Genomic DNA, 26,082 nt, shown 5'->3' with positions numbered 1-26,082 from the left:
CTACTTTATCACTGGAGTCAACAAGCCTTGCTAAACTTGTTAGCATTTCAGAAAGTTAGATCTTTTATTTAGATACTCAGGGATGAATTTTAGGTATTTTATACATCCTTAAGAGACAAGCGTTGTCATTGTAGCTTAACCAAATCCACAAATTTTGACAAAGTCCATATGCTAGCCTTTGTACTTCAAAAAGCAGGCCACCACCTCCTCCTGCTGCTTTAGTGTCTTGACTTAGTAATCTAAGGATTATTAACTAGCACTTGGTCATATAGCCTTATTTAACAATACTTAGCTACACCCCTCTTCCACTACTTCTGATATTTCTCAAAACAAAGCACAAAGCTAATGTCCCATCTGAAGGAATTAGGTGAAGAGGAAAATTTTATAAACAAGAACTAAATGCTATCAGATATATTTTATAGACAAAAACCAATATAGTATTCTAAGAGCTGTTAAAAAAACATTAGGCTGCCTCACTTCAGAGATGAGTTATTCTAACATTCTTTAGTGTGCATAAACTACACGCTTCATTTATTTGTTCTGAGATTTCTAGTCGCACTTAGGTGAAGTACAAAAAGCATCTGGAATTCGAGCATCCTGCTTTCACTTCAGCTATTCACTTTCACTCATTTCCTTGGCTTTTTAGAAAGCAAATAAAGTAACTAAAGCAAAGATGATAACTTGATCAAATGCAAAGATAACAAGAGTTAAGTTTAATACAGCATCTGAAAATATAGTTGGAAGTGACTCTTAGCTATGCTTTAGGTACCTGAAGGATGAGTGTTCGCCGTGGACTGGTAAGGTGATGGGAGGAGCTGGAGACTGGATATACATCGACTGTCCAGAGGTTTGAGTGGCTTTCCGGATTAGCTTTCCAGTGTTAGGATCATACAGTCGAACTTCAGGACCAGGTTGAGACTTTGGATGGATGGGTGTTGGGTGAAACAGAGCTGTCTGAAATGTACTGTGTGTATCAGGAAACGTGGCAGGGCTATTCTCTCTGTTGGATGAAGTTCAGAAAAAATTGCTTTAGAAATTTAAATTACTTATCTAACCAAAATGTAAAAAAAAAAGCATTCTTTTTTTCTAAAGGAGAAAGTGGCAAGGGGAAAAGTTTGGAAGATTTCTGAAGAAACATTTTATCTCCTCCACCCCCATTACAGTATCACTGAATTTAAAACAAAAATACAGACACACAGATAATGTTGTATTTACATAATTAAAAAACTATTAAATATTCCTTAAAAACTGTCTTAACATAGAAGTTATTGAAATTGCTTTCAGGTAGTAACAACTGCACAACTAGAGTAGCATGGTAATTGGCATACATGCAACAAAGACAAAGGCATGCCATTGTATCAGATCTTAGTATTTGCTTTCCAAATTTTCTGAGAGTAAATAAAGACACAGTATTAATTTGCAAGTCATCCAAACTCATTTGTTAAAATACTATGCTGCCTGTGATCACCCTGCTGCATTTTAAAACATAATTTTAGAAGTGTCGGCAAAACCATTCAGAGATCAGTCTGCAGGAATCACCATTACGGCATACTATCCAATTATGACAAAGCGCCACCCAAAAAAAAAAAAAGGAAGCTAATTTAGTAATTTAAAAAAAAAAAAAAAATCAAATAAAACATCATGTTAAGCACCATGAAACCAATGCTATAGAAAAAAATAATTAAACTATATTGCAACAAATATTAGAACTGCCACAAAACTAGTTTTTACCATATACCTTCGTGGACGTTTCTGAAGTAGTCTTGCAGCATCAATACTTTAGGTCAACCAATTCTAAGTTTACTTACTCTTCTTTGCTATTCTTAAACTCATTTTATATGCAAATATTTTCTCAGAGTTCATCTCTCCTAATTCGTAAGTGCTTTGGACCAGCAATTGCCATTTCAAGCAGTTTCATTAAGAAGAAAATCTTTTCCGAAGAAGTTGCACATGTTGGGTTAACAAAGTAAAAGTATTTGCATTAAGATAGATGTCTTACTGAAATTTGGGCAAGGGGTGAGAGAAAGTATGAAGTTAAGGTATATAGTATTTGAAACACAAAGGTAGGAAAAATTATCATAATGTCTCAATAAAATGCACAAGTAAATTAAGATGGGTAGAAAGACTAACATACATCCAGACATCAAAAAATGATGCTTGCAAGTCACTGTTCAGATTTCTAGTGAGAAGTGGTCAGTGTCAGGCCTCAGACAAATTAAACATCCCATACAAATATTCCAAAGTCTGATTAAAAAAAAAATCTGATAGTGTTTTTAAAAAAACAAGTATTCTAAGTCAAGCCTTAAGTAGGTTACATATTTTTCCTAAGTTTCAGGGAACCTGCGTCTCTACCTAGTCTCCCATTTGATAAGTGACCTCACTTCCAGATGTTTCTACTTCTGGTGTCTTCAGAGTATATGAGGACTTACGCACATTCTGCCCTCAAAGGGCTGGCATCTTCCAAAGCAGAAAGCAAATCTCTAGCTTACTCACTCACAGCTGTATCAGTTTAATACAGGAAACCCAATATGCTATGCACCTTCCTGTCCAAACACAGAAGGTAAGGTCCTCCACTAGGCTTGCAAGACACTATTAATGTGAGTCTATCCAAAGAGGTAACAAGGCAAGAAACAAACTGGCTCTGCAGTATCTTGTCATGAGTTATTTTAGCCATGGCCCCCCGACTTCCTCTGTGTTAATAAAGTTTTTAGCTGTCCCTTCGATTTGCTGTCATCCTAGTGCACTGATCTTTAACCCTTTCTCTCCCACCACTTTTTCTTATCATCCCCAAACCTCATCTTGCTACTTCCTTTCTTCCATTTTCTGTTTTTATCTTCATGCCTTCCAATGCCTCTCAGATTTTTCTGCTGATTTTTCTGTTCCCCCTTCTTCCTCACTACCAAGTCTCAGAAAAAAGTGCCAAACTTTACCAATTTTTCATGGTGTGGGAGTATGTACATTTTTTCCTTCATTTGGCAGCATGAATGATCCTGCACCTTGAAGGCATTGACTATGTGGATGAACTGACAAAGTCAACCACTCCAGCTGAAAATGGCTAATGATGACAACTGCTAAAGAAACTACTGGTAACACAGGTTTCTCCCAAGTCTGCTAGTTGCCGAATTCCCTCCCCATCCTTTTAACAGTCTTCCGCTTAAGCAGCAAAGAAAGGGACATAAATGAAAGGTTCTTTCATAAAATCCTGAGCATTGCACACCATTCTGAATGTCAGAAACAGATTTTATAGCTGCATGAACAAGTTAGTATAGCCGTATTTTCATGGTCTCTTCTCCCCCACATTCCTACTTACCTGTGTGTTTTGATGTAATCATCCTTCAAGGGAAAGAGCTGTTCCTCAACTTTGTCCCAGCGCTCCAGGCAGCTCCACAGCCAATCAGGATTTACAACATGAAGGTCCTTGCAGTCCTGAGCTTGCCGTACTTTTTCTGTGCCTATTATGAAGTCAAACATAATATTACAGTGTTCCCAGAAACACAGAAGTTAGTTTTAAGTACACAATGGTTTAAGAAGAACATTTTGTGATCAATTGTACAGAAAAAACAAACATTCCACCCCAGTCCAACAAAACAATCACAGCTGATAAAAGTGAGACTCTAAATAAGATGTAATAAATAAGATCCAGTCTCAAGCTGAATGAATGTATCTGTAATTTTCTGAAGCACTGGCACTGTAGAAATAGTCCACTAAAATTAATCCATACAGAAAACCTCTACATTTCCATGTTAACTGAACAAACTATACAAACGCACTTTTGTATTTCATCTCCTTCATTTCTCTTTGTCAGAGTCTAAGCAGCAGTGACTCTTCAATGCCGTTAAAGCCTAACACTAATTTATCCTACTTTCTTATGCTTAGTCCCTTGTAGACACAGTATGATACCTTTTAACAGCCAGCCACCCACTCCACCTCCACTTGCCAGAAGCAGGAGCAAAGCAGACAAATGGATTACTTAGTGCCAAGAGCGAACAACAAATGTGAAGTTAACTGTGTCAGGCTAGCACAAAGTCCACATGAAACCATCAGCAATGCAGCGTGCAAGTAACCAGTGATCTCAAATTCCATCCTCTGGAGAAGCCAGAATAAGAATGAATTCAGTAAAATTGCTATAAATCTTTGCCAAGAAGCATCAAAACCAGTAAGCAAAAAAGCAAAAAAATAAAGGTTGAAATGAACCTTGAAGTGTAGTCTGTTCCCAGAAACAGCTGACTGGCCAAATGTTTCAGAATGTATTTCCTCTATTTGATTGGAAAAACTAATTTTACCAATCGTAGTACTTGTTTCAGCATTTATCAAAGAGATCTATAGATATAACACTTTGGAGACAATTGTATAATCTGCCAATAAATCATTAAATATATAAACATTAGAGAAAAACCCCAAGGATTCTGACCTGATACATCTATGCCTGACACTTACACATGGTATTTCTATACTGTACAAATACTGGTGTAGCTGTAACATGATAAAGGGACTCTCATCAATCTGATACTCTGTCTCATAGCTGAAAGCCATCACACTTCCCTTTTGTTACATCCCTGTAATTTATAGCATTTCATCTTATTTACACATTATTTAAAATATTTATCAAACCTCACCATTTGTTCACATTCTGTCTTGGTGCAAAGACATTTAAACACACAATACTGCTGTACATTTTTTGTTTAGAAACGGAAAATGCAAGGAGGCCATCAAGAACCGAAGGCCTGAAGACCTTGGGGTTTCTTACTGCAGATGCTTATATAAAAACACAATACTCTGGTCCAGTTTATCTTACTAACTAAAAAAAAAAAAATCCAGGTAAAGTTTTCAATTTAAAAAAGAAATAAAATTTAAAGTTAGAATTTATGAGCCCTTGTCTATTATCACACATGTGCCTTCAGGAATGAAGCCTCCAGGAAAAAAAAAAAAAAGTCAAACTTCAGAAAAGTTCTGAGAAGGAAGCAAGAACAGTAAATTAATTTGATGGTTTCAACATAATTCCCTGGAGTTTTATCTGCAAGACTGTCATTTAGCAATATAACTTTACTTGTTTCAGTTAAGATAAAAGCCTTGAAATAACCATACTTCTCCATATCATTTGAATATGAGAGGAAACAGTTATTAGCAAATACCTGAAGGCCTGTGTACGGCCTGAACTAGTATTCCTCTGGGGTAGAGAGATCAACTGATATGCACTTGAGGACTGACCTAACTAGTTAGACAGTTCAGTTTCTAGGCTGCTGTAAATTCACAAGACTAAATGAACAGAGAGGGCAGGAGATCACAGAATCATTCAGGTTGGAAAAGACCCTTGGGATCATCGAGTCCAACCATCAGCCCTACTCTACAGAGTTCTCCCCTACACCATATCCCCACCATCTAAACGGCCCTTAAACACATCCAGGGATGGTGACTCTACCACCTCTCTGGGCATCCTATTCCACTGTCTAATCACTCTTTCTGTGAAAATTTTTTTCCTAATATCCAGTCTAAACATCCCCTGTTGCAGTTTAAAGCCATACCCTCTTGTTACATCGCTAATTACCTTTCAGGTAGTTGTAGAGAGTGATGAGGTCTCCCCTCAGCCTTCTCCTCTTCAGACTAAACAGTCCCAGCTCCTTCAAACACTCCTCACAGGATTTATTCCCCAGGCCCTTCACCAGCTTCGTTACCCTCCTCTGCACTCGCTCCAGCACCTCGATATCTCTCTCGTGTTGAGGTGCCCAAAACTGGACACAATACTCCAGGTGTGGCCTCATCAGTGCAGAGTACAGTGGGACTATCACCTCCCTACTTCTGCTGGTCATACCATTTATAGTACAAGCCAGGACGCCATTAGCTTTCTGGGCCACCTGGGCACACTGCCAGCTCATGTTCAGCTGCTTGTCCTTTACTAAAGTGCTGAAAGTTTTTGCTTCCCTACTTTTTCTTCCCCCAAACCCAACAGAAAACAGGAGTGGAGATACCTCTTCCTCTATCTTTAGATACAAATATGTTTTTTTTATTGGATTTACATTAAGAAAAAACAGTCCTGTGCACAAATACATGTCTTCTATTTTCGGCAGCAAATACAAGGAATTCCACAACTCAGGATTTAAGAGATGTACAGTAAACGTAAAGCTTTTCTCCACACTAGTATCTTTGCAATAAAAAGGCGTCAATTTAAGAATCCAAGATAAACATGAACCCAAAACTGAGTAAAGACCAGGTGTTTTCCAAACCACGGATGGTTTAGAAATGTCTTATTTTAAATTTTGCCATGAAATAAAAATAAAAACACGGTCCAACAAAGACTCAGTGAAAAAAATTTTAGAAATCCAAACATGTTAATCCCAGCACACATTTGCTCAAGAGGTTTTAACTGGCTAAAAAGTAAAACTCTTTAAGAAGGGAGATCAATGAACCCAAATCTTTCATCCCTTGATACAAGAAATCAGTTTTCCCAATTAGTCATCAGTTACAAAAGTAATCAGTGATCCAGAGTACTTTAATGCAACAGTTGATAGAAATGAGCCAGTTTACAGCACCAGAGGGAGCTGGCACAGGAGGTATTACTTAAAACCTCAGTAGGAATTGTAGAAATACCTCCAGTTAGAAACAGGTAAGCATAAAGCTGTATTTAATTTATACACAGGGTATGGTTCAGAGAAAAAAAAGCAGATGTTCTGAAGGAGAATCAGATTAAAAGATATGGGGGGAAAAGGATTTTAAAGAGGTGAAAGACTTGGCTTGGAAAATGCTTTCTTTTGAGAATAAAGAAGAAAAGCAACAACAACATAACAAAGAGGTAAGGAGACAACTGTATAAAGAGGATACATAAGCATAGGAGTTTCAGGGAAAAAAGTGACAAGAGCAAGAAGTCTAGTAGAAGTTCATGTACTTGTGCTTGGTATTAGATACTGAATCAAATATCAGACATGACTAGAAATACTGTCCTGCTCATAACTCAGGAGCTGAGTGAAAACAACATACAATAGCATGCAATTTCACTAGTAAGCATACAGTTAACCAGCACTGGTGGTGCTATTGGATAGACAAACTGTGCTTATAATACCCTGAAGAAAAACTTATCTGACATTGCAGTACATCCATTCACCCAACTAAAGATATTGCTGCTCCTTTTGAACTTCATCAGGGGAACCTGAACAAAACCATAAAACTGCACCTTCACCTCATGTTAAATCTGTGAAGTTATGTGAGAAGATGGCTTTCTCCAACTATTTTTAAAACTGATGTTTCTGTATTGAGGATTTGTCAGGTGCTTCACCTTGCTGCCCGTTCCACACACATACACATTCTGCGTTCATGTGTATCTGATCGTTTCATACCAGATGTATGCTGAAGGAACTAAGTAAGTTGTTCTTCTAGTCAATAGGATTGCAACGGAACCTTAAACACAAAAGCCAAAATGGCATTATTTTTTATGAAACTCCTGTGGTTCTGAAACAATAGCTCCAAAAGGTGTAAGCCATTAACATAAAATTAAGGTTGGCAACATGAAGACCAATGTGTAACCACCCCCTCCCCAAGGGTCAAAAGTTTTACCTTTCTCACCCCACCACACCAAAGCGTTTTACTTCCTCCCTGTTTCTAAAGCGCAGCTGCCTACTGCACACTCCAGCATACTGAAAATTGCATGAGGTAATACAACTGTGTCATCTCAGGGGCTGCCTTCTATTTCTAGCTGACATCTTCACAAATCAAGATTTCACACATATGATGTTCTTAGAGCAAGATGTGATGGAACACCAAATTTAACCAGGTAGGAGAAACTGCTTTGCAATATTTGATATCCCTGCCTTCTCTCCCTTCCCCCAGTGTAACTTCCCCTTTTGAAAGTATGCTTATTAAGAAACAGAAGAAAGTATTTTAATCCATCCAAGCAACAGTACTTCTGATGCAGTTATAGGAACATCTGAATCATCCAGCTGGGCTAAAAATCACTTGGAGAAAAACTGTTTTTCTGGACTACTTTTTTGCATTATTCTCTAATCACACCTCTCTACTTCAAATTCTAGTCTAAAATTTTTCCAAGAAGTTTAAAAAGCACACAAGCCTTTCCACATGAAGCCGCTAGGGTACAAATTCATCACATCTATCCTCTGATGGATGCAGCCTGAAGCACATAATATTGGGAAAAGGTTATTTTCAAACCTGGGGAAGGGACTCATCAACTCTTTTGAACTTGCAAAGGTTGAAAACACAAAAAAGCCTCCTATTAATCTTGACAATTCATTACTAAAGAAAGTGACCAAAATCAATAATGCAACAATGAACTTTACAGCAGTTTGGATAAGACAAAGTAGGGAGCATACTAGGAACTTAAGCTACATAGATAAATGAGACTTAAGCTGTATGTTTACAAAGACTAAGAAGAAATATTATACCGCGTATATTTGGCTATGTTCACATCACCACACAGTACAGCCCAACAGGGAGACTTGCAAAGCAAAAGCGTGCTGGATGAGTGATGCTCACCCCATCAGCATTTTCAGGGAGTTTTGCTTTAGATTAGTTGTGCCTGGTCCTGTGAGCTGAATGCCCATGAGCACTCAGCTGACTGTGCCCTCCACTTCAATCTCACTCACAAGGAACCCAGCGTGAGTGCTTGAGGCTTGCCAGAACAAACTGAAGTACACGATGTGAAGTAACCACCAGAGTCACTCTCAAAACACTCCTGATTCCAACACACCAAAGTCAACATATACTTACGGCAGTTTGTAACCAGGTTGCCAGATGTGGCTTGGAAAATCTGGTCACTAAAAGTTTATTTCTCTTCAGACCATTTCTATAAGTAAATCTTGATTTATGATCAAAACCTGAAGCTCTTCAACGACGTTAATCTAAACCAAGTCATACAGACCTCAGTGTTCTGGACTACAAGAATTAAGTGATCACGAAACGGTGATAGATGTGCTGTTCAGAGGCTATGTCTAGAATTCAGCTTTAGCACCATGCTGTGCTTTACCAGCAAATGCAACAGTCTTATCTGGTCAGTACCCAAGTTTAGAGCAGTGCTTAACTGGATTTCTTTAAAAGACACAGCCCTTGAAAATATTCTTTAGGAAAAAAAAAAACGTGGACACATCATAGCTATGTCCGGTTGAAGACCTCACATGGAGTCATAGGACAGGCTAACATGACTATCAGCTGGCAGCTTTCTCTTCTCTCACAATACCTCAAAGCCAGACTCAGGAGTAAGCATTTTTTAAGTAGGTAGGTGAGGATGACTAAAAGGAGCCATAGTTCATAGTACAATTGGTATTTTATGCAACCTGATATTTAATGATATTAAGCAAAACTTGACATAGGCTAATTCACCAAAAGTAAGGAAATTATTCCCATATAGCTTTCAAAGTATAGGAAAAGACACAGAATTAGATATATTTTGAAAAATAAAAGAAAAATTCGGGGTCTAAATGGACGTATTTCTGCTTCTACCCCACTAGAATAATTTTTAAATGACCTGAACAGCTTTATCTGCTCCACCAGCAAAAACTCAATACAAAAATCAACTACAGTATCATTCATCTGTTCAGAAAGGAACATAACAAGGTCTGTGAAGTAGTGTGGTAACTGCTTAGCCAAGTGTGTACACAGCTATAACTCACCATCCAGTGCAGTTTACAGTTGCTTAAAGCAAACAGCAGATGTTTCAAAAACTGAAGTACGATTTATGCAGCCCGTAGGTAAGTGGAAAGGACTACAGGGTAGCCTTTTCTCAGTCACTCAGATTTATGAAAGCTGATTAGATGATACAAAGATCCTTGTGTTTTACAGTAATTCAGGTATATAGTATTTTCCTCCCTATGTAATGAAAACAACCCAAATTTTCTCCAACAACAAGGATTTATTTATTTTCAGAATTCAGAGTATCTATGTCTGCAGAGAAACAAGCTGCCTACCTGCAGAGAAAAAGACAAGTATATACAAAGAATAAAAGAAATTTAAATTTTTTACTGCAATAGGCTGGAAAGGATACTGTAAATACAATCTAAAATGGTATGTGCTAGCTGTTCATTCCATACACCAAGCTATGACGTGGTCACTTTGCAGGGAGAACACCCATCACTCCAAGCCCTAGGGGGTACTCTGATTTACATTTCTTCCCCTGTCTTCAAAATTCAAAAGCAAACAGTACTTGCCCCTACCACTGTTGCAGATAAAATATATGCCATTTACTACAGCTCTGCTAATGCAAAGAAAACATGTAAGTTAGCTTGCTTGTCTGAGTTCTAAGTTTGCTGTTATTACAGAAACACTGAACTGACAGGTACCTTTTAACAAATACATTAAAAAAAAGAAAGAAGAAAAAAAGAAGTAGAACAACATTGTCTGGTCTCAGGTCATTGACTTCTGAACAAAATTCAAGAAGGGACATACTTTTGTTTTCCCCCTTTCACCAGCAATTAGACACCAAGCAGTGCTTTAGCCATTTGCCACTGGAGTCAGAGATGCAACATCTGTTATCTTACAAGCAGTAACAGACTTGTAGAATTTCCTTTCTAATTTCTAACCACACGAGAATCAGTATGAAAAACACGTTGACAGCTGAATTATCATAAATCTAGCTGTGACAGGACACAATCTATATCCTTAAAAATCACTAATTAAACTTCAGAGTTTCCCTCATGAAATTAGAATGATGCAGCATGACTACTCCCCCATCTAACCAAAGGTGAGAAAACACAGTCTTCGGTTGAAGAAACAAAAACCCATCACAAGACCAGAAACACAAGCAATCCATGAGAATCTAACAAAAAAGCATTATCGGATAATATAGTTTTTCACTCTAAATCCCCCAATTCACTGCCAATGTTACAGAAATACTAAGTGATGATGAAAGATGACAATAGTCTTGTTAGGCAGAAAAGACTGCCAAGTTCTCTCTTTTTAGTTAGTGAAATCCTCTTCTTACTAAAAGCAGGGGTCAGCTTCTACATACTGACAATAAAGATTTTTCACCCCAGTAATTCAGGAATAGTATTCTTCTTGTCATTTCTTGTTTTAATTGGCAGGCAATATTTGAATGTATTTTATGTATCAAGTGCAACACCAGCATTACATGACTATTTTGAAGGAGAGTCTAGGTCATGACAAAAAGTCTGAAAAATACGAACCACCCTGAAATTTACTTTTCAAAAGAACACTGAAAATTAATTTAAAGCGTGATAATAAACTCAATTTAAATACGGTACACTACCAAAACCTAAAGTTTGATATCAAAACCTAAAGTTAAAATAGTCTTTTGTATTAAGCTCTACATCACTGGATGATTCATTAAGAATGTGAAGGTAGTGAAGAATTTGCTTACAAACACAGAACACAAGAACATGCATATGTAACTATGTAAACATACAACCCCCCCTCAAACCATACATTCCAAAACCAAGCAAAAAACCAACACTTCAACTGCTGCTTATCATCACATGCTGTGTACCTTAACATGATATTATTCCACATTTTTTCCACCAGATCACATTTATGTTTGGTTTGCATTTACATTTATCCTATCACTTTTACCACATCACACAATAGTTGTATCCAATGTACTACATTCAGAATCCATCTAGTGCAAGTTACACAAAACTTTGAAATGAAGCATTCTTGGATTTGAAATTTGAAAAACATGGAAGTTATACTGACAGCTATTATATCTCCAATAAAGTATGACAACCTTGTGTAATTCTTTGCTGATAAAAGCACTGCTATTCCTGCAGTTCTAAAAGACCTCTTCATCTCAATGGATGAATGAACTGCAGCAGAAAAAAGCTGACAGAAAACTTGACTCTTGTATACCTACCTGTCCTTGCCGCAATGAGATGTGTTGCTTTGTCAGGATCATCAGCACTCAGTACTAGATTCTTCACAATTTTGGCTCCAAGTGCTGTGGCATGATAGTGTTCCCGTGTTTTCTCAATGGGGAAGTTTGTTGGGTAGAGTCCGCTAAATATTATGGTTACATCCGCCAACACTTTACTTTTCAGTTCTGGCACTATTTTTCTGATGTCTGGAATTTCCTCAATTTCTTTTTTCAGGTATTTATCATACTTTGTGTAATAATCAGTGTGAACTCGCACAAGGATCTCTTCGAGGTATATTAAATGGTCATCGTCATCTGTATCATCCTCCTCCTCTTCTTCCTCCATACTCTGGTCTAAGGACTCACCCATTGTAATTCCGGACTGTTCGCTATTCTGAGACTCTGTTTCAGCCTCCTTCTTGTCTGCACACCCATTTCCTAAATCACAAAGACTTTCCTGTTCACTTTCTTCTTGTGCTTCAAGATCAGTTTTGTCGTGCATATTTTCACTAGGTAGAGATTGCGTGTCCCCAGAATGGTTCATCAGACCATCCTGTTTCTCACTCACATCAGTGCAACTCCCCTTCTGCAAATTTTCATCCTGCAGAGGTTGTTTGGATTTCTTCCAGCTTCTCTTTTCCTCATTCTCACTATCTGATACAGAAGTGGATGACTTTCTGGTATCCAATCCACCGTCACTTTCACTGTCACTAGACAGTTCAAAGTCCAAGTCATTTGTTTTCTTGTCTTGGGTTTCCTGCTTCTCTACTGTTCTATCAACTTGCTCTGAAAAAATCTGAGATTCTTTTGTATTTGTCAAATCATTAGCAACCTCACTGTCCATTTTGTGATCAGTGCTATCATTTAAGGAGTCCTGGGCATTAACTTTATCACGAGAGTTCATATCCCAGTCATATGTTTCACTGCTTACAGAAGTACTTCCATTCGCAGTGCAAGTGTCCTTTGTAGCCTTCTTGAGACCATTGCTTTGTTCTTCTACACATGTAACATTCTTTATTTCTTCAGCATCCTTTCCTAATGTCACTGCTGAATCCAGTGCCTCTGGTTTTGTAGAGTGGTTTACTAAGACACAGAAAAAGAAATAAAACATATACATATTTTCTCAGGGGTTGGGTTTTTTTTTAAGCTGTGTAAGGAGCTTTTTTTTTTTAAATCACACAGGTCGTAAGTAATTATTTGTTAACTATGCAAACATAGAAGGATTTATCTTGTAGCATGAGTTTAATGATTACATCTCAGGGCAGTGAAACTGCAGCAGAGAAAAAAAAGGATAGAATTCACTTCAGAAGGTCCCAATCCAGAACTACAGCTACAAGAGCTTCCTTTATAAACTTCCATAGTTTTCACATATTTCCTGTTTTTCATAACCAAAATAACAGTATTTATAGTTGAAAAGATATACACGTTTTAGCAATACAAAGATGCTGTTTGAGGTTCATATGAGGCTCTGCTGGAATACAAATAAAAGGGTAACAGACTCAAAGGCAGAAAAATAGTTTTAGATGTGTCTTCAGATGCCTGCAGAAGAAAGACAATTAAAGAAAACTGTAGACATCCAGAAAACTGCACACAGGCATTGATCAGGAACACTAGATGAAGTCACCCTACTTTGTCTCTTTTGTGTGTGTGTGTCCCTGCCCCGCAAGCAACACCAGACAAGCTTAGAGGTCCCAACACCACAGTGGTCTGATTAAGTTTGAGTACATTATTATTGTTTCTATATTGGACATCCCTAGTTCAACAAGAAAAAAAAAGAATGATGTCACAAATTAAAAAAACCCCTTGTCTAAACTGGAAAAAGCCCTGCAATTCTTTCTTTGACATTGTCTTTCAAATATGTTTTGTCCCCAAATCAATACTAACATAGTGATGTACAACTTCTAAATCTACTATTAGTATTACACTGCTGAGCCTGCTGAACATAAGGTTCTCATGTCAAATGCCAGAACAGCACATTCAGTCGATGCTAAAAATCCCATGCTATTTTATTAGCATGATTTAAGCAGAGATCAAAACATTTATTTTCAGCAGTATGCCGAGACCAGAGTTTATTAACTGTTGTTCCGAAGTGGGGCAGGGAAGGGGATCAAAAAGGAGAAACCTACAGAAAAGAAAAAACTATCTTGTTTTACATGGAGAGTGGAGCGCAGAAACTGTCCTCCTCTTACATGTTCTTCAACAGTTTGGTGTATTGCCAAATCAGTTCTTCAGCCGTAACAGCCAAAATACTATTATTAGTATTCCTCTTTTGCTGTAGTCACCCACCAAAAGGAAAACTATCAACAAGAATAAGCCCAGTTTTACTAAACTATTTGTATTTGTGTTGCAGGAGCACTCTGTCAACTACAGTAGTATAGGATTGCTCATCTGAGCACAACAACAATACTAGTAAGACCACCACAATAGCTTACATACTGCACTTTTCAAATGTGATTAAAGTCATAAAAGTGCTTTAAAAACTATAAGATTACCTTTCTTCCTTATCTGAATTTCTCTTGATCCAGGAGGTGCATTAATATCTCCTATCCCCTGAAAGTATACATATTTCTTCACAGTTATCAAATTGGGTGCAAACTTCCAAACATCCTCTCTGTCATCAATGATGCAAACCATGGAATCACCACATGGGAAGAGATCTCTAAGAGACAAAACAGTTGATAAAATGAATCCCGTTTTAGAAATTAATACTATTGGTGAAAGTAGTTTCTGCTGATGTTCTGCTTTATTACGAGCATGTCTGCAGGAATGCTTATATATGAACTTACAAAAAACCCCCCAGCAATATTAAAATTACAGCATTCAAAATACAATATTTGAACTAATTAAAGCTAATAAAAAAAGGAAACAGCTAAATTAAAGATTAGAGATTTTTAAATCCCCATCCCAAAGGCTAGAAAGCAGGAACCAACAAACCTCTGCAAGAACAAAAACACTACATTTCAGTCTAGCTTTCACAGTTTATGTTGACAAACAGGCCAAAGCCAACTATCACATGGTCAATACACTATCTATATAGGAAAAAGACACAAGAAGTTTTTAAATAGTAGACTCATTCAATCTAAGACAAAGGAAGCAAAAAGTGCTAATACTTGCATCACCTAGGAGGAGGAGGAGGTATAGTACTTAAGATATACACATGCATATGAAAACAGCAAGAGAAGAAAAAAGCTTCTCATTTGCTATGGTTAGATGGAAAGGGGGCAATAATTTTTAGTCTAGCTTTATGAAATACTAAACAGATCTGTCTTTCAGAAAAAATCTTGGCTTTATATTCTGAAAAAGACTGGAACCTCAATTTAGACTAGAATATGAATACAAGGCTCTAAATAAGCTAATTTTAAGAAACACTAGAGAACGGAAGCTGCTAAACGTACAGCACGTCTGAAAGCCAGAATAGCAGATATTCAAATATGAATTAACCTCAAACTGAGGATTTTGGTCTAATTAAGAAACACACAACATACAAGATTATACAAGATCACAAGCCATAAAGTGGAAATAGGGTTATTAAAAGAATAAGAAGTGTAAGTGAAAACATGATGCCATTGCTTCACATTCTTACTGTTCTAGTACCCAGAACACATAAAGTAGATGAAATGCTGCAAAGCCTCACATCTCAGTTCTCCTGAGACAGTGTCAATATTCAAGAAGGACTATAAACATGTTAAGTACAAAGGGAGTAATTTTTATTTAGTATATTCTGTGTCTTTGTTGTCCTGTTTTGTTTAATGCGTAAGATCCATATACATACCTAAGATTCCCAGTTTTAGAAAATGGATCAATACATTCATCCCTTGACAATATCCGATGGGAAAATAGTTTCTTTTCAGGGTCCAAAAATCCTTTTGAAAGAAGAAATTAAAAAGTTAATGTTCAAAATGTTTGTTCCTTGCTTATGTTCTATACAATTCAGCTAATTTAATCTGTGCAACAGCAGTTTATCAGACAATTTTAAGGTAAGAGGTATTATTATATGGAGGAAAGGGTAAGCACAGTGGATCAGGTATTTATAACCGATGCAGTGGAATCCATTTTAAAAATCCCATTTCATTTTCTGTCAACATAGCGACAAAACTGAAATTAAATATATTTATGACAGCCAAATAAATTAGGCTGAAAGAGATACAGCAGGGGATAGATATACATGATTTTGCAACTTACATTTATCTCTCTACAGGTGGTTCTTTAAAGCTAAATGCTCTCCTTAGCTCATTATGCCTAGGGACTGCACAGAAGTCTCACAAGAGTCGGCAATGTGCTGCAATACTTAAGCACAATGGGCAAGTTAAGGGACAGTTTCAGCCGGAGCTCTTGCATTTGTAGGTTTTAAGTTGTACCTCTAAAAACTACTTTAATACATTTACATATAATGAATATATCCTGGGATTCATAAAAGTATTTAGGCCCAGCTGCAGTAACTTTTCTGACTGCGCTCTTTAAAAAAAAAAGACAAAGCAAAACAGGAGAAGCTGTGCTAATTATCTTAAAGCAAGATAAAATGCCATTATTTAGGAAAATGGTGACTCAGGTGTACAAACACACATGCACATGCTTCTGAACCTAGCCTGCTATAATAAAGTTCTTCATGAGAGGATCAGTCATGTAATCACTTAGAAAGAAACTGGCATTTTAGATGCTAATCCTTATTTTTCATTTTACTGAATTTGCGTTGAAGTTAACATCAACTTCTCATTATTCTTATGAATAATACAAGGCAGTCAATACTCATCTGGGAACAATTTTTTAAAGTTTTACTTTATTTTAAATGTTGGCTATCTTATAGCCAAAACCAGAGTTCAAAATGACTACACACTCTAAGGACCAACTTTAAATTTTCTTTCAAGGAGCTTTGAGATTTGCACAGAACATATGTTCAACTCCTTTTAGAAGTCCAGCTCCCAAGAGTATGTTAAGGTGGGTCTTGAAAAAACAGAGGGTATAAATTTAAAAAAAAGTTAAAAATTCAGTTATTACTTCTGAAAAGCTGATCCTGTATGTAGTTAATATTGATGTGTAACTGGAATAACTTAAAACCCATAAAAGCAAGAAAATTCCGAGTTAAGGACAGAGGTTCAACCTTAACTCACCCGACTATGCTTAAGAATTGCTGCAAACTCGTAGAATCATCCCCTGTAGTGAGACCCTTGCAGTACCTAGGCATAATGAATTGAGAGAATTAGCTACAAAGATTTATTGCCATACACACAGATATTTTGACAAACTACATAAACTGTTCCTGTTCTCCCTAACCAAATTCTCTTCTACTGTTTATCTGAATACACAGGGACTCCATGCTAAATTGAAGAGGAGTGCACTGATTAAAAGGTAAAACCACAATGAGGTCTTCAGATGCAGTGTCATCTAGCTAAAACTGTAAGAAGAGGGTAGTTGAACTAAGAAAGCCCAAAACACAGAAACCCTTGCTGCCAGGGATTAGAGATGAGGTAGTGTTCTGGAGCTTTGCAATAATGCTTTGGTAAAGACTTTTTAATTTTAATATTCTTCTCCCTTAATAATTCACTAAAAATACACTGAGGATACAGCTCACTAGAGATGTACCAGTAAAGATAAAAGCCTATCTTAAGAAGGTCAGGTCTTTCAAAGCTAAGCTACTTGAATAGCAATAGGAAAACCAGCACTAGCCTTTTAAAGAAGTTCTTTGTGTCTGTTTGGCTTCTTTCGGATATTGATTCAATTGGCTAGGCAATATAACAGACATAATCCTGACGTTTTCACATTTTAGGTAAATAGCAAATAACATTTCATTTGTCATACATCATTTGTTTTCTTCAGTAGTATGTTAATACTGTCTCTAAATGAAAATGCTATATTGGCTACTAATTACTAACCTATTTAGCAATTCTACTCCATGCAAGAGCAAACAAGACAGCCAGTTGCTAGATCACATACTGTTAGTTAAAACATTAACTTTTAATTGGTTTATGAGTGCAAATAGAACATAAATCTGAAAAAGTAAAAACTTTACATTAAAAGTAAGTAGATGCAGATACACCTTCCAAGATAAGACTAAGTAAAGCTGAGATTTAACATCTTTATTAAAAAAAAATAAAATCATTATTATATTGCTTTCAATAACAAAAAAACCCTGGGAAACCCTCTTTATGAAAAACTCTACTACCTTCAAAATAAAAATCTTTTCACAACCTACATAGTGAAAGATCTATAACATTATAATAGTACACTCTCTGCAAATTAACCCTTAAGAATGAAGTTGCAGGTTTCAAATTGATGATACCTTCCAAAGTACTCATGGCTTTTTCTTTAAGAAAAGTCAATACAGACCACCAAAAGAGCATCTGTTCAGATGATGTCACTTTTCCGTGGGGGCATTTTGTTTCAAGTTTCTATGATTTCAGCTATGAGAAGGTCTATGTATAAGCAATGAAGAAATGAGAGAGAGAAATGGCAAAAGCGTTCCCAAGATGTACTCTTAACTTCGCTTCATTTATTTATTTATTCCTATCCATTTTCTACCACAATGTCATGAAAAAGTACTATGGTCAGTTTTCTGCCTTAGCATAGATAATGAATCTTTTTCTTAACAGATTTTTTTTATTGAGTAATGTCAGTTTGCACAAGTCATACCAGCAGAAGGATAAATGTTGATGATTTTCTCATTTTGTAAGCATGCTAAAAAAAATTAAAGCCTTTTGTAGAAGTCAAAATAATTGTAAACAAAGACTTGCTGTTTCAAATAAAAACTGAGCTTCCACTCATTCTCATAAATTAGACAATGTGATAAGTATACATCTAAGTGGTTTCTTGAACAAACTGAAGACGCTATCATTATCCTTTGAGTGCCATATTACAAGGGACTATTCAGCAGACTTACCTAGCAGAGATTATTCCCACCGTTTTTTGTTTTCCAGTATCTCAGACTGGGTCCTTGCACACACAGTCTTATCAAGCTACGTTACCTGATCTTTCTATAAACTTGTAAATAAGATTTGTAAAGTTAAGTTAAAAAATCCTCACAAGATGCAACGTTCAAAAGTAACTAACTTTTGAGAAGTAAAATCTTAGAGACACATTGAGTTAAATGTCAATTCCTAGTAGGAGTGACGTAACAGTAGGATCCAATGTGAATCTGAAGAAGTCCTTTTAAAAATAAATCTAAAACTGAATTTCTGAAGAATCAGGTCTCCTCCAGTTCTACTTCAGGTCCTACTTTAGAACCTGGAAAGAGCTGTTGACCCAATCTTTCAATAGCTTTGGAGACCTTCAGACACTGTTGATTACTTATTTGCACATATTCTGTCAATTATTTATTGAAATACATACTGTAAGGTACTTGCTGTAACAAACCATACATATGAATGCCCTAAACTTAGTCCTGCTTTCTAAATTCTACTATAAATCTTGAGTGATTTCACACTGCATTATTGTTGTCTAGTGGCCTCTGAACTTAAAACTCACAGTGACTTTTAAAATCAGCATTTAAACTGACTTCAGTATTACATACACTGAACTTCTCTTATGCATAGTAGGGGAAAAAAACTGAGTAGCAATTAGTCAAAATAATTATGTAGAAGAGAAATACTAGAGGAAGCTCTAGATTATAAAATCCTAAACTCATTTTCATAAATGTACTACAAGATACCACTTTGTACATGTGTCAAGCTAAGAAAGAGTTCGGGATAAATTACTTCAGTAGACACAAATGATGTTTACAAATATCAGATAATCCCACTTAACAGCTGTTGGGAGTCAGCTGGAATGAGAGAAAAGGACTGACAAGATGTCATCTGTTTACAAAATTACAAAAGCGCCTTCCAGGAAGGAGCAGCTCAGAGTTCAGATTCACAAAGAAATATAGGATGTATATAGAGGACCTAAGAAAATAACCTTTTTCTTATGAAAAAAAATCCCCAGCATTTTATCACAAGTCCTTCCTTTATGTAACATATGGATAACAAAATATCAAACTGGCAGCGCTCTATGAGACATCATTTAACCAATACTGCCATCAAGTGTTCTCTACATGTATTAGCTATATAGTTCTCATATCAACTGTTTCTTCATACCAACATACTTCAGCTGAAACTACCATCATCACTGTACAATTAATCCACTTGTAGATTGAATGCTTTTAATGCAGTTAGACAACTTCAGAATTGTCTATTCTGACAATTGACTATCCAGAAATTCAAAAATCCAGAAGTCTGGGGATGTCAGGAAGCAGTCAATACCCTAATTTATTTATTTAGTGGCTATTTCCCCTATGGAACAGATGGAGTAGCTCAAGTATGATGCCCACAAAGAGGTTCATCACATTTTAAGTATCAGCCTGTGCCAGCATGGGGACTGGAGGGTAATCCAAATTTTAGCTCAGAGATTAAAATCAGCAAACATAGGACCAAATCACACACAGAGAAGATCAATCATTGGGAAAGCACTGGCACATCATGAATTAACTACTTCTGCAATTCATTCTTCTCCCTAGCTCTGAAGCATATTTGCTAATACATCTTCTGACCTTTGGTCACATGCAGATTTTGGCCCATAGATCCAAGTGAGGAAGACTGCCCATCCACCTAGCGTAGGAAAAACCATTTCCCTTTTGCTACACAAGATATAACCACACTCTGAGGAGGACAGTAGGATACAGAAGTGTTAATGCATTAGCAGCACACAACGTATAATCCAAGAGTGAGACTGACAAAGCTTTAGGAAGATTCTTTAAACAACTCAGCCAATAAAGAGTAATGTAGAAACATTCACTTGGATGCAAATGGACATGCCTCTCCTGAACATTCTTTCAAGGACAATTAGTTGAAGATCATGAATAGGTAACACTTTCTGATTACAGAAGTCTTATGTTTGTCATTACGAGCATCTTCTGTGGTTTATGTAAAGCACGTGAAAATTCTCCAATGACACATTTTTTTCTAAACTGTTCTAAACTAACTAGGATAGTTAGCTCTCTAACCATTTTGGAATCTTCCTTTCTTGCCAAGAAGTGTGATCATTGGGATAGTGTTGCTCAAGGCACTCATGGAAATATGACAAAAAAAGCAGATGTGAAAACTTAAAAAAGCTAGGAGACATGGAACAGCGCTAAGGACAGTTTGACATGCAGAGTCATAATCTAAAACATTGTTAATTATATTATCTTAGTCCAACAGACTTAAAGTCTGAAGTGAAAATGCTATTCTGTCAAGAAGACTCAAGATGGGGTGAAAGACATGTTTAAATTACAGTTTAAATACATGGACCCATTCTTTCTTTTATACTTGTTGAAAAAAAAGAAAACATTTCAGCCACACCATAGACTACTATTGCTATAATTTAAATCCAAGTTTTCAGTTACTACAAGAAAGTATTTCTGACTTCCTGGAAAGAACATGTGAAAATACTGCTAGATCTGTGTTTCTGCTCAAAGAAGCGCATTTCAGCTCCAGGACACAAATAGAACTGCTGTAAAGTTATTTATGGCAGCCAAACTTCTTTTGGTGAATGGAAACTATGGGGGGTGGGGGTGGGGGGGTAAGTGTGTGTGTCTGTATGTATATATATTCCCCACAAGAGGAAATAATTTCATGTTGTTGGTTTTTATGGAACTGTTGCTTTAGATTTCGAAGACAAGTTATGAAGCAGATCATTTTTAGAGCCCATCAGCACAATTTTTTACTTAATTCAATAGGAAGGCACTAGTAGTCATGCCACAATCTGGCACTCTAACCATCCAGGAAGCAAAAAAGCATGTCTGATGGGAGAAAAAAAAAAATTTCTAAAATTACAGGCCGCTACTGCCTTGCAAGTGAGCCAAGAATTCTGTTTACAGGACTATTTAGGAAGTGTTTGTGAACAAAACCAAATATTTGATAACAACCACAGAAAGAAGACTAGTTATACAAATATGAAGGCTGATTACGTAAATGTTGTTAAATGTAACATACTACTCACCTGCAATTGTATGTGCATACAATCTGCTGCCAAAAGTAAAAACATGTAATTCATAGAGCTTGGCAATTTTTTCCAGGAATTCCTTACAATGAGGACGCAAACGAGTATGCAACATAGGCTCACCTCGACCTAACTGGAAATGAAATATTCCCTAGAAGAAAAAGCATGTTCTATATTATCAAAATACCAAACAAAAATGCCAGCATTCCAGAAGTGCCTTTTTCCATCACTTCTGCCACCTTTACTCGCTTTGACTAGGCTAAAGCAAGTTTCAGTCACAAAGATTATGTGGATGAATAAAATCCAAAGCACATTTTTGCTCTGTGCCAGGCAGTCCAACACTAAGTTTTTCAAATGCAGGAAGCTGCAATGTTGAAAAGCTTATGATCAAGGTACCTTTCATTCAAATCTTTGCTTACAGCAAACCAATCTGAAAGAAGCAACTTGAGAAATTTCTCAGAAAGTTCAGGTGCTCACTCTAATCAGTACTACTCAGTGAACTTCACTCAGATTAGTTTCAGTACATAATGAGCTCAGAGAAAGATGTTGTTAGATGAAGTAGTATTATGTCTATGGAAACATGTAATCAGATAGCAAACCAGGAAGAAAGTTTGCACATAAAGATCCCAGTTAAAAACCTCAAAATATTTTAAAAAAATTGGTTTTCTTCAAACCATGCATTTATACAGATGAAGACATAACCTTTCAAATAAACAAGGTTTTTTAATCTTTAAGCTGAGTATTCACTGTACCCTTTCCTCTCAGTTGTAAAGTACACTTACAGCTTATTTTTTGCTAGCAGGTGTGAACACATGCTGAACCTACTGGACATGCAAGAATGGCAAGAGGAAAGAAAGAGGAACTAAGCAACCACAGTTTGCATGACACTGGAAATTGAATTTGCATCTTCTGGTACAAGACACTGTAGACACACTCCAACATGCTTCTTGTTCTAAAGTTTCCAAATTAGAAATGTTACAAGCCAATAGTCCCAATCAGTTCAATGACAAGTGTTTCATGAAGAAATTAAACAGCAACAGCCAAACTCCCCCACAAAAAACAAAACTGAAGAAGAGGAAAAAAAAAAATCACTAGATATATTCATGGAATGACAGAGGTAGTAACACACAGGATTACCTAAAAAGGGACTTCATACAGTAATTTGCTATATCTGCCTCAGACTTGGAGGGAAAAAAAGTCTCATTACTGAGTACTTGGCTTGTGAATTGTTGAGAAAGGAAAGCAGAGATTAAAAATAGCTACCTGAAGCTTCTTGCTTAAAGTGACTGGAATGGAAGAGTGCAGGAAAGCATAAGTGGAAGAAAGAAAATTGTCAATTTAAAGAAAAAAGTAACATATTTCAGAAGACTTGTTTCTCATTTTCTGTTATACTTCAACTAAAATTTTGCCTAATCACAGAATGTTCTTAAAAGAACCATTATTTAAAAATTGTTAGAGTATTCCTGTTGTTACTCTGGCTTGAAAGTCAACACCAAATTTGTACCTTATTAGACATTTGTTGGCAGTGCTGTTCTGTAGTATGGATCAATGTCTGGTCCAAATCTACCATGAGCACCAGTTTTCGATTTCGATGTAGTCGCTGCTGATCTTCTCTTCCTAGCTGCTCAGCTTGCTGTAACAAAATATTCACAACTAGGCTTAGCTCAGGAGAAATAAATTAGGTGTATTGCCTTTTCTGTATTGTAAACTTCAGAAGTTCTGCTACAAACTAACTGTATAAGAAATGATGCTTCAACATAACATTCAGCAAATTTTTACAGAAAAAAATAATATTCCTAAAGTCTACTCTCAGATCTTTGTGACAGTAGTAACTTTTAAAATTGAGATACTCAACACAACAATTTCCAATTTAATAAGTAACCACTGACTTAATTTAAGGCTGAGTCTTAATTGGAAATAGCAGTAGCTTTGAGGTACACAAAGGACAGGTTCATCAATAGGTCCGAAAACTTTGGCTGCTACATTCAGCAATTTTGTATCAATTACATACAACGCAGCTGACAACACTAGACTTGAGTATAAAACTAAACTGCTAATGACAGCAATTGTTGCAATTGTCAACCTAAACTTAAAGAATATACGCTTTAAGACAGTTAGATTATGTAGTTCTATGAGGGCACTGATATCAAAGAGCTCATACTCCAGTAAATCTGTGCTGAAGTTTACTCCTCTTGCATATATTTACAAGCTTTCAAAGTATCACATTAAACTCTGTGTTCACTATAACCACTTAGGATAGCAAGCTACAGTGTTACCCACAAGACAGCTAAACTTAAAAGCAAAGCATTATGAAGAAGAAAGAAGTCAAGTGCAAACTGCCCTCTGAAACACTCCTCTATCATGGAGTTTCCAGCTTACAGCTGCTTATATCTTTACGTTTCTTCTCACTGATGTTCTTTGAAGAGTTACCAAAAAAATAAAAAAGGCAAGCAGCAGCATAAAAAGGTAAAAAAAGATCAAATTGGTTAGGAATAGATAAGAATCCTTATCTTCAAAATAAGCATGCTTTTTCCTCTAAAGAAACCAAGAGATGAACAAACAAACATACTTTGATAACTCAGCTGAATGCAATATTTGAAAAATAATGAAATAAACTTAATATACAGGTAAGTTGCAAGCAAACTAGCTTTACTATATCTACTGGGACCAGTTTCAAGGTGAAGGGTGAAGCTAGCATTCAAAGCTTCCAATGTCTCTGAAACTGAACTTTCCACAAACCGCTCATTCTTAGAGACAAAAACATTAAAGCAGTAGGGTTTCAAGCTGCTGTCCCAGAAGTGTAATCTTTTTAGTGCACAGCTTTAAGAAACCACTATAAAACCTGGTAACAATCAATCTGCATTGGGGTAAACACACAAAAACCCTGGGCTACTGCAGTTCAACACCAAACTCCTCTTCAAAGGAAGCCAAACTTTCTATAAGAAGTATATAAAACACTGAAGAAACTCCTATAATTAAGCTTTTCAATTGTGAAGCTGCAGTGAAAGATATGAATAAAGAAAGCATGATGGTACCTACCTCAGAGCTAACTTTCAGTTCTGGGACACTGTGAACCATAGACACAGTTGCTGTGGATAATGGCACATTCTGCTTTCCATTCTTGCTTCGTATCCTAATCACACAGGGAAAAGCAGCATCAGAAGAGAGAGTAATAGTTTAGCGAGAAGTTGAACACACTAAAATCTGTAATATCACACTAGTCATTACCACAAAACTGATTAAAAAGAGCTATTTTGACTAATACACTCTTTCAAATTCTTGTTAATGGAAGTTACTGAACAAAATGCATAGAGATCAGAGAAGCTCACCATAAAAACCTTGTAAAAAGTCACTGCAATTAGTTATGCTTCCATATAATTATTTCATGAAAAATGACACTAGGATGAAACAGACATCTGTGTACTGATTAGCATTAAAAAACACTTATAAACTAAGTACAACCACCAAACCATTCAAATTTAAAACTATTCCTTTCCCTTTTTCACAATCACTCAGCAAGCAATGATCTACTTTTCTCCAAGCCATGCTATGAAATAAATTTAAGCAAAGGATAGGCAAAGTTGCTCTTTACACATAGTGGAGTGACTTACATGTGTCTGCTGTTTCAAGAAAAGCATCCAAAAAATCCCCATACATGCTTTTCCCTTAGGCACAAACAGAATGAGGTACTACATGTGTGTGCCTGTATTTTATGTATGTATGTTATAGACGTCTAATACGTCTTACTTGTATACATACCCATATGATATACAGATGCACGTATATACAGATATATCATACAGAATAAATATACTCAGTATCACTAGCTTCCAGATTACACAGATCAATCTGTTGGGAACTCTGATAAGTAATTTTAAAGACATTATTTATGGTTCACCAACATTAAAAATCCTACCATACAGATTTTGTTCTAGATGACACATTAACATCTTTAATTCTCTCCAGTATCTGTCCTACCAAGGACAAAATTTGTCATCAGATCTACAGCCAGAATTAAACTTCAAGTTTTCACCTCATAACAAGCTCCCAAAGCAAAAAATTTTACTGAACTGTGTTAAGGCAGACACAATCACAGACAGATATGCTTTTACCATACCACGGTGTTTAGGAAACACTGATACCGAGGAACAAAAGACAGATATTTCATTTGGTCCAAAGTTTACAAACACATTTTAGCATCTTACATCCTGTGCTTCAGTGTTCAGAATACATATATAACACTGAATAGTATTTTAAATGAGCCTTTAAAAAATATGAACTGTTTTCAGACTGTTTGTTGAATAAGCATAAGAGCTGTTTAAGAGAAAGGA

The 26,082-nt window shown here is 36.3% G+C and overlaps 1 protein-coding gene across 3 annotated transcripts in view; it reads right to left on the bottom strand.

Annotated features, from left to right (window-relative positions):
• The window catches only part of CTDP1 (CTD phosphatase subunit 1), a 105,290-nt gene that overhangs the window by 61,532 nt on the left and 17,676 nt on the right, over nucleotides 1-26,082 (bottom strand). For all 3 annotated transcript variants that reach the window (XM_074899764.1, XM_074899765.1, XM_074899763.1), the window contains exons 3-10: nucleotides 24,791-24,884; nucleotides 23,256-23,384; nucleotides 21,752-21,902; nucleotides 15,576-15,666; nucleotides 14,296-14,462; nucleotides 11,804-12,886; nucleotides 3,311-3,452; nucleotides 770-1,000 (exon numbers count right to left, since the gene is read on the bottom strand). In XM_074899764.1, coding sequence (XP_074755865.1) covers nucleotides 770-1,000; nucleotides 3,311-3,452; nucleotides 11,804-12,886; nucleotides 14,296-14,462; nucleotides 15,576-15,666; nucleotides 21,752-21,902; nucleotides 23,256-23,384; nucleotides 24,791-24,884 — 2,088 coding nt within the window. The remainder of the gene's footprint in view (nucleotides 1-769; nucleotides 1,001-3,310; nucleotides 3,453-11,803; nucleotides 12,887-14,295; nucleotides 14,463-15,575; nucleotides 15,667-21,751; nucleotides 21,903-23,255; nucleotides 23,385-24,790; nucleotides 24,885-26,082) is intronic.

Source organism: Athene noctua, chromosome 2 (assembly GCF_965140245.1).
Source record: "Athene noctua chromosome 2, bAthNoc1.hap1.1, whole genome shotgun sequence".
In the NCBI taxonomy this organism is placed as follows: Eukaryota; Metazoa; Chordata; class Aves; order Strigiformes; family Strigidae; genus Athene; species Athene noctua.
The sequence above is the reverse complement of the archived record's forward strand: the minus strand, read 5'-3'. Positions and strand labels throughout refer to the sequence as shown.